The sequence below is a fragment of the Bombina bombina genome, chromosome 4 (genome assembly GCF_027579735.1).
Source record: "Bombina bombina isolate aBomBom1 chromosome 4, aBomBom1.pri, whole genome shotgun sequence".
Taxonomy (NCBI): Eukaryota; Metazoa; Chordata; class Amphibia; order Anura; family Bombinatoridae; genus Bombina; species Bombina bombina.
Genome location: NC_069502.1, coordinates 970680086 through 970700089, shown reverse-complemented (window position 1 = coordinate 970700089; position 20004 = coordinate 970680086). Strand labels below are relative to the sequence as shown.

Here is a 20004-nt window from a genome sequence, read left to right as displayed (position 1 = left end):
TGCTGGAGAAGAATAATAATATCATGAGAATCACGATTTGTTACTTGTTGCGCTAGAGTTTCCAACCAAAAAGTTGAAGCTGCAGCAACATCAGCCAATGATATAGCAGGTCTAAGAAGATTACCTGAACATAGATAAGCTTTTCTTAGAAAAGATTCAATTTTTCTATCTAAAGGATCCTTAAACGAGGTACCATCTGACGTAGGAATGGTAGTACGTTTAGCAAGGGTAGAAATAGCCCCATCAACTTTAGGGATTTTGTCCCAAAATTCTAACCTGTCAGGCGGAACAGGATATAATTGCTTAAAACGTTTAGAAGGAGTAAATGAATTACCCAATTTATCCCATTCCTTGGAAATTACTGCAGAAATAGCATTAGGAACAGGAAAGACTTCTGGAATAACCGCAGGAGCTTTAAAAACCTTATCCAAACGTATAGAATTAGTATCAAGAGGACTAGAATCCTCTATTTCCAAAGCAATTAGTACTTCTTTAAGTAAAGAGCGAATAAATTCCATCTTAAATAAATATGAAGATTTATCAGCATCAATCTCAGAGATAGAATCCTCTGAACCAGAAGAGTCCAAAGAATCAGAATGATGGTGTTCATTTAAAAATTCATCTGTAGAGAGAGAAGATTTAAAAGACTTTTTACGTTTACTAGAAGGAGAAATAACAGACAAAGCCTTCTTTATGGATTCAGAAACAAAATCTCTTATGTTATCAGGAACATTCTGCACCTTAGATGTTGAGGGAACTGCAACAGGCAATGGTACATCACTAAAGGAAATATTATCTGCTTTAACAAGTTTGTCATGACAATTATTACAAACAACAGCTGGAGGAATAGCTACCAAAAGTTTACAGCAGATACACTTAGCTTTAGTAGATCCAGCAGGCAGTGGTTTTCCTGTAGTATCTTCTGGCTCAGATGCAACGTGAGACATCTTGCAATATGTAAGAGAAAAAACAACATATAAAGCAAAATAGATCAAATTCCTTATAAGACAGTTTCAGGAATGGGAAAAAATGCCAAACATCAAGCTTCTAGCAACCAGAAGCAAATGAAAAATGAGACTGAAATAATGTGGAGACAAAAGCGACGCCCATATTTTTTAGCGCCAAATAAGACGCCCACATTATTTGGCGCCTAAATGCTTTTGGCGCCAAAAATGACGCCACATCCGGAACGCCGACATTTTTGGCGCAAAATAACGTCAAAAAATGACGCAACTTCCGGCGACACGTATGACGCCGGAAACGGAAAAGAATTTTTTGCGCCAAAAAAGTCTGCGCCAAAAATGACGCAATAAAATGAAGCATTTTCAGCCCCCGCGAGCCTAACAGCCCACAGGGAAAAAAGTCAAATTTTTGAGGTAAGAAAAATATGATAAATTCAATGCATAATCCCAAATATGAAACTGACTGTCTGGAAATAAGGAAAGTTGAACATTCTGAGTCAAGGCAAATAAATGTTTGAATACATATATTTAGAACTTTATAAATAAAGTGCCCAACCATAGCTTAGAGTGTCACAGAAAATAAGACTTACTTACCCCAGGACACTCATCTACATGTTTGTAGAAAGCCAAACCAGTACTGAAACGAGAATCAGTAGAGGAAATGGTAAATATAAGAGTATATCGTCGATCTGAAAAGGGAGGTAAGAGATGAATCTCTACGACCGATAACAGAGAACCTTATGAAATAGACCCCGTAGAAGGAGATCACTGCATTCAATAGGCAATACTCTCTTCACATCCCTCTGACATTCACTGCACGCTGAGAGGAAAACCGGGCTCCAACTTGCTGCGGAGCGCATATCAACGTAGAATCTAGCACAAACTTACTTCACCACCTCCCTTGGAGGCAAAGTTTGTAAAAACTGATTTGTGGGTGTGGTGAGGGGTGTATTTATAGGCATTTTAAGGTTTGGGAAACTTTGCCCCTCCTGGTAGGAATGTATATCCCATACGTCACTAGCTCATGGACTCTTGTTAATTACATGAAAGAAAGAAAATGCTAAAACTTCTCCGGTATTTTGGGCAAGTTCTTCACTAATATTCCCGGTAGCAAAGGTAAACAAAACACACAGTTTTTTCATTTATGATTCAGACAGAGCATGCAATTTTCTAATTTATTTATATGATCAAAGTTGCTGTATTCTCTTGGTATCCTTTGATGAAAGGGCAGCAATGCACTACTGGGAGCTAGCTGAACATATCTGGTGAACCAATGACAAGAGGCATATATGTGCTGCCACCAATCAGCAGCTAGCTCACAGTAGTGCATTACTGCTCCTGAGCCTACCTAGGTATGCTTTTAAGCAAAGGATACTAAGAGAACAAAGCAATTTAGATAACAAAAGTAAATTAGAATGTTGTTTAAAATTAATTGCTCTATCTCAGTCATGAAAAAAAAATAAAAAAGGGTTTCATGCCCCTTTAAACTTTTTAATGCTCTTTCAGAAACAAAAAAATAGTTATAATATTTATAGATATAAAACAATATATCTCTTTAATAGTAATAATATATTAAGTAGTCTAACTTATCTTACCTCTAAGGTTAGTTCATCGGCAGCCACAGACTCAACATCATCCTCATTTCTTAAAGTCATCTGAAAAAAGAAATTCTAACATTTTTTTCATTTTAACTAGTAGAGGCCTAAAGGGCAAAACAATTGACCACACTGTTAAGTATTTATTTAAAGGGACAGTAAACCCAAACTTTAATTCCCCATAAAGGCCTAGATTACAAGTGGAGAACAATCAATAGCGCAGGGTGTGCTTGCATTTAGTCTCACATTAACAATAAAGCACAATCTCAGGGAGCGCTCTAAGTACACTCATTGCGCTTGTATTACAAGTGGTGAGTTAAAGGGACATGAAACACATTTTCCTTCAGTGATTGAGATTTTAAACAATTTACTTTTATTAATGTTTGCTTCATTCTCTTGGTATCCTTTATTGAAGGTGCAGCAATGCACTACTAGGAGCTAGCTGAACACATCAGTAAACCAATGACAAGGCATATTTGTGCAGGCACCAATCAGCAGCTAGCCCCCAGCTTTTCAATTAAGGATACCAAGAGAACAAAGCAAATTTGATAACAGAAGCAAATTGGAAAGTTGTTTAAAATTGTATGTTCTATCTGAATCATGAAAGAAATGTTTGGGGTTTCATGTCCCTTTAAGTTTTGAGCTCAAGTGAAACCAAAAATACAGCTGAAAAATGTAGAGCTTTTCAGACCTAAAGAAAAACCTTGTTATAAGAACTCCACTACTTGCAAACATCAGCTTAGTGCTGAACAATATCCCGCATGGATTTTATTGTAACTGTACCATAGAGCTCTATAATGTGGCGCATTTAGTGCATCTGTACTATACACGATTTAGATTTTAGAGCACCAGGCCATTTAGCGGGTCTGTCACGTTTAATCAGTCACTTCCCTATTGCTTGTTAACGTAACAGATACAGAATAATTTTGTTATATTCTTAGCAAATCCCTGAGAAGTTATTTAGTTTTTAAGATGCTCAATATGAAATCATTTAGAATCTGTTTGTTAGCTGTATAATATTTTGCCCTCAATTTAGTCTCAAAACATGATGACCTCATTAATAACGTACACAATTTCTATCCACCACTGTTTGCTTTCTAAGATTAGTTAAAGGGACAATCTACACTAAAATAGTTATTGTTTAAAAAGATAGATAACGCCTTTACTACCCATTCCCCAGCTTTTCACAACCAACATTGTTAGATTAATATACTTTATAACATTTAAACCTCTAAATTTCTGCCTGTTTCTAAGCCACTTGCTTTTTTATTTGCTTTTCACAACAGGAGACTGCTAGTTCATGTGGGCCATATAGATAACAATGTGTTTTTTACGCCCAAGGAGTTATTTAAGATTTAGCACAACACAGTACTAACTGCAAGTCAATATATAATAAATAGTCACAGTCATGTGATCAGGGGGCTGTCAGAAGATGCTTAGATACAAGGTAATCACAGAGATAAAAAGTATATTAATATAACTGTGTTGGTTATGCAAAAATCTTTTGTAGACTGTCCCTTTAAGAAGGCATAAATAAAAGTAAATAAATCTGAGGAATTTTTTAAAGGTATATGATGGTTAGTAGCACTGAGCAGCATAAGATTTGCTGCCAATCTCTTGTGCACATATCCTACACTAGTGGGCGCTAGCTGCTGATTGGTGCCTGCACACATTTGTCTCTTGTGATTGGCTAACTAGATATCTGTTCCTCTAGCTGCCAGTAGTGCAAAGCTGTTCCTTCAGCAAAGAATTACAAGATAATGAAGCAAATTTGATAATAGACGTAAATTTGGAAAGTTGTTTAAAAACAGAATTTATGTTTACCTGATAAATTACTTTCTCCAACGGTGTGTCCGGTCCACGGCGTCATCCTTACTTGTGGGATATTCTCTTCCCCAACAGGAAATGGCAAAGAGCCCAGCAAAGCTGGTCACATGATCCCTCCTAGGCTCCGCCTACCCCAGTCATTCGACCGACGTAAAGGAGGAATATTTGCATAGGAGAAACCATATGATACCGTGGTGACTGTAGTTAAAGAAAATAAATTATCAGACCTGATTAAAAAACCAGGGCGGGCCGTGGACCGGACACACCGTTGGAGAAAGTAATTTATCAGGTAAACATAAATTCTGTTTTCTCCAACATAGGTGTGTCCGGTCCACGGCGTCATCCTTACTTGTGGGAACCAATACCAAAGCTTTAGGACACGGATGAAGGGAGGGAGCAAATCAGGTCACCTAAATGGAAGGCACCATGGCTTGCAAAACCTTTCTCCCAAAAATAGCCTCAGAAGAAGCAAAAGTATCAAACTTGTAAAATTTGGTAAAAGTGTGCAGTGAAGACCAAGTCGCTGCCCTACATATCTGATCAACAGAAGCCTCGTTCTTGAAGGCCCATGTGGAAGCCACAGCCCTAGTGGAATGAGCTGTGATTCTTTCAGGAGGCTGCCGTCCGGCAGTCTCATAAGCCAATCTGATGATGCTTTTAATCCAAAAAGAGAGAGAGGTAGAAGTTGCTTTTTGACCTCTCCTTTTACCAGAATAAACAACAAACAAGGAAGATGTTTGTCTAAAATCCTTTGTAGCATCTAAATAGAATTTTAGAGCGCGAACAACATCCAAATTGTGCAACAAACGTTCCTTCTTTGAAACTGGATTCGGACACAAAGAAGGCACGACTATCTCCTGGTTAATGTTTTTGTTAGAAACCACTTTCGGAAGAAAACCAGGTTTAGTACGTAAAACCACCTTATCTGCATGGAACACCAGATAAGGAGGAGAACACTGCAGAGCAGATAATTCTGAAACTCTTCTAGCAGAAGAAATTGCAACCAAAAACAAAACTTTCCAAGATAATAACTTAATATCAACGGAATGTAAGGGTTCAAACGGAACCCCCTGAAGAACTGAAAGAACTAAGTTGAGACTCCAAGGAGGAGTCAAAGGTTTGTAAACAGGCTTGATTCTAACCAGAGCCTGAACAAAGGCTTGAACATCTGGCACAGCTGCCAGTTTTTTGTGAAGTAACACAGACAAAGCAGAAATCTGTCCCTTCAAGGAACTTGCAGATAATCCTTTCTCCAGTCCTTCTTGAAGAAAGGATAGAATCTTAGGAATTTTTACCTTGTCCCAAGGGAATCCTTTAGATTCACACCAACAGATATATTTTTTCCATATTTTGTGGTAAATTTTTCTAGTTACAGGCTTTCTGGCCTGAACAAGAGTATCAATAACAGAATCTGAGAACCCTCGTTTTGATAAGATCAAGCGTTCAATCTCCAAGCAGTCAGTTGGAGTGAGACCAGATTCGGATGTTCGAACGGACCTTGAACAAGAAGGTCTCGTCTCAAAGGTAGCTTCCATGGTGGAGCCGATGACATATTCACCAGATCTGCATACCAAGTCCTGCGTGGCCACGCAGGAGCTATCAAGATCACTGATGCCCTCTCCTGATTGATCCTGGCTACCAGCCTGGGGATGAGAGGAAACGGCGGGAATACATAAGCTAGTTTGAAGGTCCAAGGTGCCACTAGTGCATCTACTAGAGTCGCCTTGGGATCCCTGGATCTGGACCCGTAGCAAGGAACCTTGAAGTTCTGACGAGAGGCCATCAGATCCATGTCCGGAATGCCCCACAGTTGAGTAATTTGGGCAAAGATTTCCGGATGGAGTTCCCACTCCCCCGGATGTAATGTCTGACGACTCAGAAAATCCGCTTCCCAATTTTCCACTCCTGGGATGTGGATTGCAGACAGGTGGCAGGAGTGAGTCTCCGCCCATTGAATGATTTTGGTCACTTCTTCCATCGCCAGGGAACTCCTTGTTCCCCCCTGATGGTTGATGTACGCAACAGTCGTCATGTTGTCTGATTGAAACCGTATGAACTTGGCCTTTGCTAGCTGAGGCCAAGCCTTGAGAGCATTGAGTATCGCCCTCAGTTCCAGAATATTTATCGGTAGAAGAGATTCTTCCCGAGACCAAAGACCCTGAGCTTTCAGGGGTCCCCAGACCGCGCCCCAGCCCATCAGACTGGCGTCGGTCGTGACAATGACCCACTCTGGTCTGCGGAAGTTCATCCCTTGTGACAGGTTGTCCAGGGACAGCCACCAACGGAGTGAATCTCTGGTCCTCTGATTTACTTGTATCGTCGGAGACAAGTCTGTATAGTCCCCATTCCACTGACTGAGCATGCACAGTTGTAATGGTCTTAGATGAATGCGCGCAAAAGGAACTATGTCCATTGCCGCTACCATCAAACCTATTACTTCCATGCACTGCGCTATGGAAGGAAGAGGAACGGAATGAAGTATTTGACAAGAGTTTAGAAGTTTTGTTTTTCTGGCCTCTGTCAGAAAAATCCTCATTTCTAAGGAGTCTATTATTGTTCCCAAGAAGGGAACCCTTGTTGACGGAGATAGAGAACTCTTTTCTTCGTTCACTTTCCATCCGTGAGATCTGAGAAAGGCCAGGACTATGTCCGTGTGAGCCTTTGCTTGAGGAAGGGACGACGCTTGAATCAGAATGTCGTCCAAGTAAGGTACTACTGCAATGCCCCTTGGTCTTAGCACCGCTAGAAGGGACCCTAGTACCTTTGTGAAAATCCTTGGAGCAGTGGCTAATCCGAAAGGAAGTGCCACAAACTGGTAATGCTTGTCCAGGAATGCGAACCTTAGGAACCGATGATGTTCCTTGTGGATAGGAATATGTAGATACGCATCCTTTAAATCCACCGTGGTCATGAATTGACCTTCCTGGATGGAAGGAAGAATTGTTCGAATGGTTTCCATTTTGAACGATGGAACCTTGAGAAACTTGTTTAGGATCTTGAGATCTAAGATTGGTCTGAACGTTCCCTCTTTTTTGGGAACTACGAACAGATTGGAGTAGAACCCCATCCCTTGTTCTCTTAATGGAACAGGATGAATCACTCCCATTTTTAACAGGTCTTCTACACAATGTAAGAATGCCTGTCTCTTTATGTGGTCTGAAGACAATTGAGACCTGTGGAACCTCCCCCTTGGGGGAAGCCCCTTGAATTCCAGAAGATAACCTTGGGAGACTATTTCTAGTGCCCAAGGATCCAGAACATCTCTTGCCCAAGCCTGAGCGAAGAGAGAGAGTCTGCCCCCCACCAGATCCGGTCCCGGATCGGGGGCCAACATTTCATGCTGTCTTGGTAGCAGTGGCAGGTTTCTTGGCCTGCTTTCCCTTGTTCCAGCCTTGCATTGGTCTCCAGGCTGGCTTGGCTTGAGAAGTATTACCCTCTTGCTTAGAGGACGTAGCCCTTGGGGCTGGTCCGTTTCTACGAAAGGGACGAAAATTAGGTTTATTTTTGGCCTTGAAAGACCTATCCTGAGGAAGGGCGTGGCCCTTACCCCCAGTGATATCCGAGATAATCTCTTTCAAGTCAGGGCCAAACAGCGTTTTCCCCCTTGAAAGGAATGTTAAGCAATTTGTTCTTGGAAGACGCATCCGCTGACCAAGATTTCAACCAAAGCGCTCTGCGCGCCACAATAGCAAACCCAGAGTTCTTCGCCGCTAACCTAGCCAATTGCAAAGTGGCGTCTAGGGTGAAAGAATTAGCCAATTTGAGAGCACGGATTCTGTCCATAATCTCCTCATAAGGAGGAGAATCACTAGTGATCGCCTTTTCTAGCTCATCGAACCAGAAACACGCGGCTGTAGTGACAGGGACAATGCATGAAATTGGTTGTAGAAGGTAACCTTGCTGAACAAACATCTTTTTAAGCAAACCTTCTAATTTTGTATCCATAGGATCTTTGAAAGCACAACTATCTTCTATGGGTATAGTGGTGCGTTTGTTTAAAGTAGAAACCGCCCCCTCGACCTTGGGGACTGTCTGCCATAAGTCCTTTCTGGGGTCGACCATAGGAAACAATTTTTTAAATATGGGGGGAGGGACGAAAGGTATACCGGGCCTTTCCCATTCTTTATTTACAATGTCCGCCACCCGCTTGGGTATAGGAAAAGCTTCTGGGGGCCCCGGGACCTCTAGGAACTTGTCCATTTTACATAGTTTCTCTGGGATGATCAAATTCTCACAATCATCCAGAGTGGATAACACCTCCTTAAGCAGAGCGCGGAGATGTTCCAACTTAAATTTAAATGTAATCACATCAGGTTCAGCTTGTTGAGAAATTTTCCCTGAATCTGAAATTTCTCCCTCAGACAAAACCTCCCTGGCCCCCTCAGACTGGTGTAGGGGCACTTCAGAACCAATATCATCAGCGTCCTCATGCTCTTCAGTATTTTCTAAAACAGAGCAGTCGCGCTTACGCTGATAAGTGGGCATTTTGGCTAAAATGTTTTTGATAGAATTATCCATTACAGCCGTTAATTGTTGCATAGTAAGGAGTATTGGCGCGCTAGATGTACTAGGGGCCTCCTGAGTGGGCAAGACTGGTGTAGACGAAGGAGGAGATGATGCAGTACCATGCTTACTCCCCTCACTTGAGGAATCATCTTGGGCATCATTTTCTCTAAATTTTGTGTCACATAAATCACATCTATTTAAATGAGAAGGAACCTTGGCTTCCCCACATTCAGAACACAGTCTATCTGGTAGTTCAGACATGTTAAACAGGCATAAACTTGATAACAAAGTACAAAAAACGTTTTAAAATAAAACCGTTACTGTCACTTTAAATTTTAAACTGAACACACTTTATTACTGCAATTGCGAAAAAGTATGAAGGAATTGTTCAAAATTCACCAAAATTTCACCACAGTGTCTTAAAGCCTTAAAAGTATTGCACATCAAATTTGGAAGCTTTAACCCCTAAAATAACGGAACCGGAGCCGTTTTTATCTTTAACCCCTTTACAGTCCCTGGTATCTGCTTTGCTGAGACCCAACCAAGCCCAAAGGGGAATACGATACCAAATGACGCCTTCAGAAAGTCTTTTCTATGTATCAGAGCTCCTCACACATGCGACTGCATGTCATGCTTCTCAAAAACAAGTGCGCAATACCGGCGCGAAAATGAGGCTCTGCCTATGATTAGGGAAAGCCCCTAGAGAATAAGGTGTCCAAAACAGTGCCTGCCGATATTATTTTACAAAATACCCAGATTAAAATGATTCCTCAAGGCTAAATATGTTTATATATGAATCGATTTAGCCCAGAAAATGTCTACAGTCTTAAAAAGCCCTTGTGAAGCCCTTATTTACTGTCTGTAATAAAAATGGCTTACCGGATCCCATAGGGAAAATGACAGCTTCCAGCATTACATCGTCTTGTTAGAATGTGTCATACCTCAAGCAGCAAAAGTCTGCTCACTGTTCCCCCAACTGAAGTTAATTCCTCTCAACAGTCCTGTGTGGAACAGCCATCGATTTTAGTAACGGTTGCTAAAATCATTTTCCTCTTACAAACAGAAATCTTCATCTCTTTTCTGTTTCAGAGTAAATAGTACATACCAGCACTATTTTAAAATAACAAACTCTTGATTGAATAATAAAAACTACAGTTAAACACTAAAAAACTCTAAGCCATCTCCGTGGAGATGTTGCCTGTACAACGGCAAAGAGAATGACTGGGGTAGGCGGAGCCTAGGAGGGATCATGTGACCAGCTTTGCTGGGCTCTTTGCCATTTCCTGTTGGGGAAGAGAATATCCCACAAGTAAGGATGACGCCGTGGACCGGACACACCTATGTTGGAGAAATTGTATGTTCTATCCAAATCATGAAATAAATTATTGGGGTTTTCTACCCCTATAAGCTTTTATGGATAAGACAGAGCAGGTAATTGTTAACAACTTTAAATTTTACTTCTATTATCTAATTTGTTCTATTTTCTTTGTATTATTTGTTGAAAAGCAAGCCTAGCTATTCGCAATGCAATACTGGGAGCTAGCAGCTGATTGATGGCTGGACATATGCCTCTAGTCATTGGCTCACCGGATGTGTTCAGCTAGTTCCCAGTTATTTAGTGCTGCTAATTTAACAAAGGATACCAAGAGATTTGATACACAGAAGTATAATGGAAAATTGTTTAAATTTGAATGCTCTTTCTGAATCAGGAAAGAAACATTTGAGGTTTCGTGTCCCTTTAAACGGGACAGTTAAGTCAAAATAAACTCTTACGGTTCAGATAGAGCATGTAGTCTTAAAGGGACATGAAACCCCAAAATTTTCTTTCATAACTCAGATAGAGAATACAAGTTTAAGAACTTTCTAATTTACTTCTATTATCTCATTTGTTTCATTTATTGGTATCATTTGTTGAAGGAGCAGCAATGCACTACTGGTTTCTAACAGAACACAAGGGTGAGCCAATGACAAATCGGTATATACTGTATTTGCAGTCACCAATCAGCAGCTAGAACCTAGGTTCTTTGCTGCTCCTGAGCTTTCATAGATAAACCTTTCAGCAAAAGATAACAAGAAAAGGAAGCAAATTAAACCAAAGAAGTAAATTGGAAAGTTGTTTAAAATTGTATTCTCTATCTGAATCATGAAATAATTTTTTTGGGTTTAATGTCCCTTTAAGACTACATGCTCTATCTTTCCAATGTACTTCCATTAAAGGGACACTAAGGTCAAATAAAATTTTAATTATTCAGATACAGCACGTAATTTTAAACAACTTTCCAATTTACTTCCATTAAAAAAATTTGCACAGTCTTTTATATTTACACTTTTTGAGTCACCAGCTCCTACTGAGCATGTGCAAGAATTCACAGACTATACGTATATGCATTTGTGATTGGCTGATTGCTATCACATGGTACAGGGGGGGTGGAAATATACATAACTTTGAAATTTGTTAGAAAAAAATCTACTACTCATTTGAAATTCAGAGTAAATGCTATTGCATTGTCTTGTTATCTTGCATTTGTTGATTATACAAATCTACTGTGTTTACTGGTCCTTTAATAAATTTTGCACAGTCTTTTTATATTCACAGTTTCTGAGGAATAAGATCCTACTGAGCATGTGCATAAGCTCACAGGGTATACGTATACTAGTCTGTGATTGGCTGATATCTGTCACATGATACAGGGGGCCCGAAAAATGGGAGACAAATAGATGTGTCAGAAAAAAATCTGCTTATTTAAAATTCAGTGTTATTGCATTGTCTTTTTATTATGTACTTGTTAATTATGTAATTCTACTGCATTGAATGGTCCTTTAAGCATATTTGATTCTGGAGTGGTCACATTTGAGTTATATTTTTCCCATAGGAATAGAAAAGCAACTTATTTTTATTCCCTTTGGTATGACCCCTTGTGGATATCTAAAACTTCTGCATGTAAATTAGAAGCAGGCAGTGTAAAACAGTAAGCACTTGGTAATTAAAAGACACCTCTGTGATATACCAGCCAAGTCTAAACATTTTTTAAAAGAAATTAAAAAGAAATTCCAGCCAAAATTGAAAACCACATGGATGCATTTCGGTATTGAACAGAAGCAATTTTGTAATATATATGCATTAGCAAAAATGCTTCTAATAAAAGATATAGTTGTTTCATAGTGTATTTAGGTATGCACCGTGCACCAGCATTTTTAACAGAGACAAATGTGTGCAGGCGTGCGTATGTGCATAGTCTTTTTCATCAAGGGATACTAAAAGAAAAAAAGCATATTTTAAAATAGAAGTGAATTAAAAAGTGTCTTAAAATAACATGTTCTATTTCAATCATGCAGGTTTCATTTTGACTTTCCTATATTGGTACATAGGACATCAATAATAAAATATTGTAATGCATTAGATCATTTTATTATTGTTTGCAAAGTCATCTCCAGGGCCCAACATAACTACGCACACGATGGTCCTTATTGGCTTACCATCCGTGTTATCTTCTGCAGTAGTAATGCATTGCTGCTCCAGAGCTGATTTCAGATATGTGTTTAACCCCTCTGCAAGCGTTAAACACATAATTGTATGCTTGCTATAATGCAGTAATAAAATCCTGTCACGCTTTAAAGCGTTTTATTATTGATCTTTTATGCTCCTTTTAGCAACTGGCAGTATTCAGGGCTTACCTTTTCTTCTGCATCGTGATTGCTGATGGCAACTGATATCTGAGATAAATCGGAACTGGACCTTTGGCTACTCGTTATGTTATCTTCTAAAAGACATAATGTTTGTATGAGAAAAAGGCATTACACTGGAAAATATTCAAACTACTCCATTAACACAAACATTATTACAATTTTATCTTTAGAAAAATACTATAATGCTTTGCAAACTAGGGCAGAGCACTGTATCTGCGGCAGTAATTAGAAGCTTATCTGTAGCACTGTGACATTTAAACTTTCTGCTAGAAATGAGGCAATACAGAGTCTAGCTTATGACATTCATAATTGCTACACTGTGCAAGGAAAGAAAAACGGATCTATTAATTTGTTAATGAATTTGGTACCATAACATTTCCCCATATATTTAGCAGCTGCCCAGTATGATGAGTGCAAATAATTAGAGATTTGAATATCAGCTACATTTATAAAGGGCTTAAAGGGACATGCCACCCACATTTTTTCTTTTATGATTTAGAAAGAGAATGCAATTTTAAACATCTTTCTAATTTACTTATATTATCTAATTTGTTTTATTCTCTTGATATTCTTTGATGAAAAGCATATCTAGATATGCTCACTAGCTGCTGATTGGTTGCTGCACATAGAAGCATTGTGTGATTGGCTCACCATGTGCATTGCTTTTTCTTCAACTAAGGATATTTCAAAAATGAAGCAAAATAAATAATGGAAGTAAATTGTAATGTTGTTTAAATTTCTATTCTCTATCTGAATCATGAAAGAAAGATTTTGGGTTTAGTGGCCCTTTAAAGGGATATAAAACCCTAAATTGTTCTTTCATGATTCCAATTTATTTCTAATATAACATTTTCTTCTTTTTCTTGTTATCATTTGTTGAAAAACAGGAAGGTAAGTCAGGAGTGTGCACGTCTCTGCAGAACTGATATGGCAGCAGTTTTGCAACAATCTTTTACATTAGCAAGAGCACTAGACAGCAGCACTATTTTCTTTCGTGTAGTTCTTCAGACGTGCACGCTATCTAAATATGTGTTCCACAAAGAATAACATGAGAACAATGCACATTTAATAATAGAAGTAAATTGGAAACTATTTTAGAATTGTATTCTCTATCTGAATCATGAAATAAAGAACATGGTTTTCCTGTCCCTTTAAATCTGCTGGCAGCCTTTCCAACATGGGAACCAAGTGTTGTAGCATATCTGGACATCACTAAAGACCTAGAGACCCCCTAGAAGCGTCCCCTTTAAAATAAAGCATTTATAATGTTCATTGTGGTAATAGTGATCACCTGGCATGAATACATGTGCATTTATTTGAGTAGAGGCTCAAGGGAGCGCCAATGTGCACATTAAAGTTACATAACTAAACATTAACGGGCCGCTTTATCAATGTCCGCCAGACATCGCTGAATGCCGACAACATACGCTGTCAGCATTTAACGTTGCACAAGCAGTTCACCAGCAAATCAGCCGCTAGCAGAGGGTGTCAATCAACCCGATTGTACACGATCTGGCGGATTGCAGACCGCAGCCTCAGAGGAGGCGGATGAGTTAAGGAGCAGGGGTCTTAAGACCGCTGCTTCTTAACTCCTGTTTCCGGCGTGCCTGAAGGCTCGCGTGGAAACAGATGCATTGGGGCCGATTTGACACTTTGATAAATCGTCCCCAAAGGCACTAATTTAGATGAGGATAACCCCTTGTTCTTTTGACTATAGAGTTTAGGTAAAAAAATACACACACTTGTTTCCAGCCTTGTTTATTCAAATGTTAATAAAAATCATTTTGTTTCACACTTCTAGTAGAGTTCTCACGTCATGATATACACATAAACTAGTTCTCACGTCATGATATACACATAAACTAGTTCTCACATCATGATATACACATAAACTAGTTCTCACGTCATGATATACACATAAACTAGTGGAATAGTTTCAATCTGCAGGGTCTGCTGGAAAAAAAACAGACCAGTTTATAATATGTGTGGGGTTCTTACTTACAAAATTACCCTACAGTGGGGCATAAATATGAGCAGCATCAAGAGACTACAAAGTAGCTCACCACAGGGGTGTGAATTGGCTCTGCCCTTAAGGGGTTAATATGAATCTGAACAATTACTGAAATCTTTTAGTTTCAGCTATCACCTTTGCTTGAAGACTTCACAAAATATCTGCTACCAAAACAAACTTTCCAATTTACTTTTATTATCACATTTGCTTCACTCTCTTAGTATCCTTTGTTGAAGGAGCAGTTATGCACTACTGGAAATTAGCTAAATACGTCAGATGACCCTAGGACAAGAGGCATATATGAGCAGCCACCAATCAGCAGCTAGCTCCCACTAGTGCATTGCTGCTCCCGCGCCTACCTAGGTATGCTTTTCAACAAATGATCCCAAGAGAACAAAGCTAATGTAATAATAGAAGTAAAGGTGCTTTAAATTAAATACTCTGAATAATCAAACTTTAATTTTTACTTTACATCCAAACATACACTCTTGACCCTTCCCGCTCCTGCACCTTGTTTCATATTTAGCTAGCCTTTATTCACCTCCATTTATATATATATATATATATATCTCACTGGTTTTCAAACCTGTCCTCAGACCTCCCAACAGGCCAGGTTTTCATGATCACCTTGGATGAGAGCAGGTAAAATAACCATGTTTATTAATCACCTGATTATTTCTCCTGTGCTCCAGTTCAGATATCCTCAAAATGTGGCCTGTTAGGGAGGTCTGCTTTGAAAACCAGCGCTCTATATATTTCATTTATTTGTATAGTATTTGAATGTGTGTTTAAATGCACAATACCTGGTTTTTAAACGCTGCAGAATCTGTTGGCGCTCTACAAATAACCGATAATAAATAATAATATTGCAAAAGTGTAACCAGCGACTTATTATATAATTGGAGTGAGTGTGCTACTAGCGCTTCACGTTGAAATATAGGACATATTATCCAGGTATGGTATTTGGTGCGTTTAAAATGTTTAACCAAGGCCTTTTTACCAACAACTTGCAATACCTGATCAAGAGTTATTGTTGCACGAAGCTGGGCACAAAATATCGAACAATTGCACTCGACTTGTAAACTTTGCCACAATCTATCATATGCTTTAGATAATAAGGCTTTGTTGATATGCTTAAAGGGAGTCTCAAAATTAATAATGGGGAGTAAATACAATAGCACTTACTTTGAATTTGAAATGAGCAGTAGAATATTTTCTTGAAAATGTCAAAGGTATTCCAATTTTTTCTCTCCCTGTACCATGTGGCAGCCATTAACCAATCACAAAATGCATATATATATATACACACTTTTGCACATGCTCAGTAGAAGCTGTAGCCTCAAAGTGTGCATATAAAAATAATGTGCATGTTTTAATAATGGAAGTATAGTGGAATTCTTTTTTTTTTCAAATTGCATGCTTTATCTGAATCGTGAAACTTTAATTTTGTGTCCCTTTAAGCAGCAAGTAGAATCTATCATACTTTTTAATAAGAGCAAAAACATCAATTTGCCTTTTTTTCTTAAAAAAACTATATTTTTTCTTATCTAAAAATTGTACAAGATTAAAAGAAAAATAATTTTCAAAGTAAAAATGTAAAAGTTGCAGCAGAAACTGAGTGCTGTGGCTGTCAATCTAAATTATTATGGCATATTTGGAGCGGTATCAAAATGTATTAAAGGTAAACATCACATCCAATGTTGTGTTCTAAAATGAGTTATATTTTCAGCAAGAACTACATTAATTATGAACAAATGCCTAATGTAGCAAGGCGGCCTCCAAAAACATTTTTGCGTTTATTACGCCAGCAGTTGGGCAGTTGTATGTTTGCAGCTGGTGCATCAGTAAGCCATTTAATGATAAGAGATAACGTTTATTGCTGAAATAGCAGTTAGTATGTGTATCCCCATCCATAATCATTTTATTATGTAGCTGCGGTCATTTCTTTTTTTATGGAAATAAAACAACACATTACTGAACATGTCTAATTCTGTTCTTTTGAATGTTTTGATTTTAAGGTATATTGGCATCTTGACATCCATTTTATCATTCTGTGAGTTGTATTCTGTTGGCCACAGGATTTTATTTATATAATATTGTGTGAAAAGTAAAAAAATACTTTAAAGGGATACTAAACCCAAATTTTTTTCTTTCATGATTTGAATAGAGCATGCAATTTTAAGCCACTATCTAATGTATTCCTATAATCAAGTTTTCTTTGTTCTCTTGCTATCTATATTTGAAAAGTAAGAATGTAAGCTTAAAAGCCGGCCCATTTTTGGTTCAGCACCTGGGTCACGCTTGCTGATTGGTGGCTAAATGTAGCCACTAATCAACAAGCACTATCCAGAGTGCTGAACAAAATATGGGCCGGCTCCTTGGCTTAGATTCCTGCCTTTTCAAATAAAGATAGCAAAAAAACGAAGAAAAAACGATAATAGGAGTAAATTAGAAAGTTGCTTAAAATTGCATGCTCTATCCGAATCATGAAAGAAAAAAAAAATGGGTTAAGTATCCCATTTAATAATGCTTTAATTTAAAGGGACAAGATGTAATCATTCAACTTTCCGGATTTAGATAGAACGTACAAACTTTCCAATCCTACCTGTGTCTTGACATTGTTACAAACACTGATGCTAGTGCACAAGACACAAGCACGCTCTTGCGTCTGCCTCAATATTCGCTTATATAAAGAAATAAGGGTGAAAACATAAGCACCCGAGCATATATGTCATTTTTTTGCCTAGGTATGGGGTCTTACATAAAAGTAGGTATTCCAGCCCCATAGCAATATAGTTGAGTAATTGTTGCTTCCATATAGCTCCTGATACCTACATGCCTTAAAACAAACTAACAAAAACAGTGGGATCTATATTATAAACACTGAATATCCAGTCAACTTTTCAAAACAGTCAACTGAAGCTGGTGAAACTGTTAAGTTACTATGAAAAATATTCTTAAAATCGGCATTCTTAAAAATAAAATGCATTTATCCATAACTTTATTAAATCCTTTAAATGGACATGAAAAACAGAATTTATGCTTACCTGATAAATTACTTTCTCCAACGGTGTGTCCGGTCCACGGCGTCATCCATTACTTGTGGGAATATTCTCTTCCCGAACAGGAAATGGCAAAGAGCACAGCATATATGTCCATATAACCCCTCCTCAGGCTCCACCCCCCAGTCATTCGACCGACGGTTAGGAGAAAAAAAGGAGAAACTATAGGGTGCCGTGGTGACTGTAGTGTATAGAGAAAGAAATTTTTCAAACCTGATTAGAAAACCAGGGCGGGCCGTGGACCGGACACACCGTTGGAGAAAGTAATTTATCAGGTAAGCATAAATTCTGTTTTCTCCAACATTGGTGTGTCCGGTCCACGGCATCATCCATTACTTGTGGGAACCAATACCAAAGCTTTAGGACACGGATGAAGGGAGGGCGCAAATCAGGTTACCTAAACGGAAGGCACCACGGCTTGCAAAACCTTTCTCCCAAAAAGAAGAAGCATAAGTATCAAATTTGTAGAATTTGGCAAAAGTGTGCAGAGAAGACCAAGTCGATGCCTTACATATCTGATCAACAGAAGCCTCGTTCTTGAAGGCCCATGTGGAAGCCACAGCCCTAGTAGAGTGAGCTGTGATTCGTTCAGGAGGCTGCCGTCCGGCAGTCTCATAAGCCAATCGGATAACGCTTTTAGCCAGAAAGAAAGAGAGGTAGCAGTAGCTCTTTGTCCTCTCCTCTTACCAGAGTAAACGACAAACAAAGATGAAGTTTGTCTAAAATCCTTTGTTGCTTCTAAATAGAATTTGAAAGCACGAACTACATCTAAATTGTGTAACAAACGTTCCTTCTTTGAAACTGGATTCGGACACAGAGAAGGAAAAACTATTTCCTGGTTAATATTCTTGTTGGAAACAACTTTTGGAAGAAAACCAGGCTTAGTACGCAAAACGACCTTATCTGAATGGAACACCAGATAGGGTGGATCACACTGCAAAGCAGATAGTTCAGAAACTCTTCTAGCAGAAGAAATAGCAACCAAAAACAGAACTTTCCAAGATAGTAACTTGATATCTATGGAATGTAAAGGTTCAAACGGAACCCCTTGCAGAACTGAAAGAACTAAATTTAGACTCCAAGGAGGAGTCATGGGTCTGTTAACAGGCTTGATTCTGACCAAAGCCTGTACAAAAGCTTGTACATCTGGCACAGCTGCCAGGTGTTTGTGTAACAAAACAGATAAAGCAGAAATCTGTCCTTTTAGAGAACTCGCTGACAATCCTTTATCCAAACCCTCTTGGAGAAAGGAAAGAATCTTAGGAATTTTAATTTTACTCCAAGAGAATCCCTTGGATTCACACCAACAGATATATTTTTTCCATATTTTATGGTAAATCTTTCTAGTCACAGGCTTTCTGGCTTGGACCAGAGTATCTATCACTGAATTTGAAAACCCACGCTTGGATAAAATCAAGTGTTCAATTTCCAAGCAGTCAGCTGCAGAGAAACTAGATTTGGATGTTCGAATGGACCTTGTACTAGAAGATCCTGTCTCAAAGGTAGCGTCCATGGTGGAGCCGATGACATATTCACCAGGTCTGCATACCAAGTCCTGCGTGGCCACGCAGGAGCTATCAGAATCACCGAGGCCTTCTCCTGTTTGATCCTGGCTACGAGCCTGGGAAGGAGAGGAAACGGTGGAAACACATAAGCTAGGTTGAACGACCAAGGCGCCACTATTACATCCACTAGAGTCGCCTTGGGATCCCTGGATCTGGACCCGTAGCAAGGAACCTTGAAGTTCTGACGAGACCCCATCAGATCCATGTCTGGAATGCCCCATAATTGAGTTAACTGGGCAAAGACCTCCGGGTGGAGTTCCCACTCCCCCGGATGGAAAGTCTGACGACTCAAATAATCCGCCTCCCAGTTGTCTACTCCTGGGATGTGAATTGCAGAGAGGTGGCAGGAGTGATCCTCCGCCCATTTGATGATCTTGGATACCTCTCTCATCGCCAAGGAACTCTTTGTTCCTCCCTGATGGTTGATGTAAGCTACAGTCGTCATGTTGTCCGACTGGAATCTTATGAATCCGGCCTTCGCTAGTTGAGGCCAAGCCTGGAGCGCATTGAATATCGCTCTCAGTTCCAGGATGTTTATCGGGAGAAGGGACTCTTCCCGAGACCATAGACCCTGAGCTTTCAGGGAGTCCCAGACCGCGCCCCAGCCTAATAGACTGGCGTCGGTCGTGACAATGACCCACTCTGGTCTGCGGAAACTCATTCCCTGAGACAGGTGATCCTGAGTCAACCACCAACGGAGTGAGTCTCTGGTTACCTGGTCTACTTGAATCTGGGGAGACAAGTCTGCATATTCCCCATTCCACTGACTGAACATGCACAGTTGTAATG

At 39.3% G+C, this 20004-nt stretch overlaps 1 protein-coding gene across 1 annotated transcript in view; it reads right to left on the bottom strand.

The window, feature by feature from the left end:
* The window catches only part of CFAP61 (cilia and flagella associated protein 61), an 854500-nt gene that overhangs the window by 684990 nt on the left and 149506 nt on the right, over positions 1 to 20004 (bottom strand). Inside the window, exons 8-9 of the mRNA XM_053712009.1 lie at positions 12566 to 12651; positions 2558 to 2617 (exon numbers count right to left, since the gene is read on the bottom strand). Of these exons, the coding sequence (XP_053567984.1) occupies positions 2558 to 2617; positions 12566 to 12651 (146 nt within the window). The remainder of the gene's footprint in view (positions 1 to 2557; positions 2618 to 12565; positions 12652 to 20004) is intronic.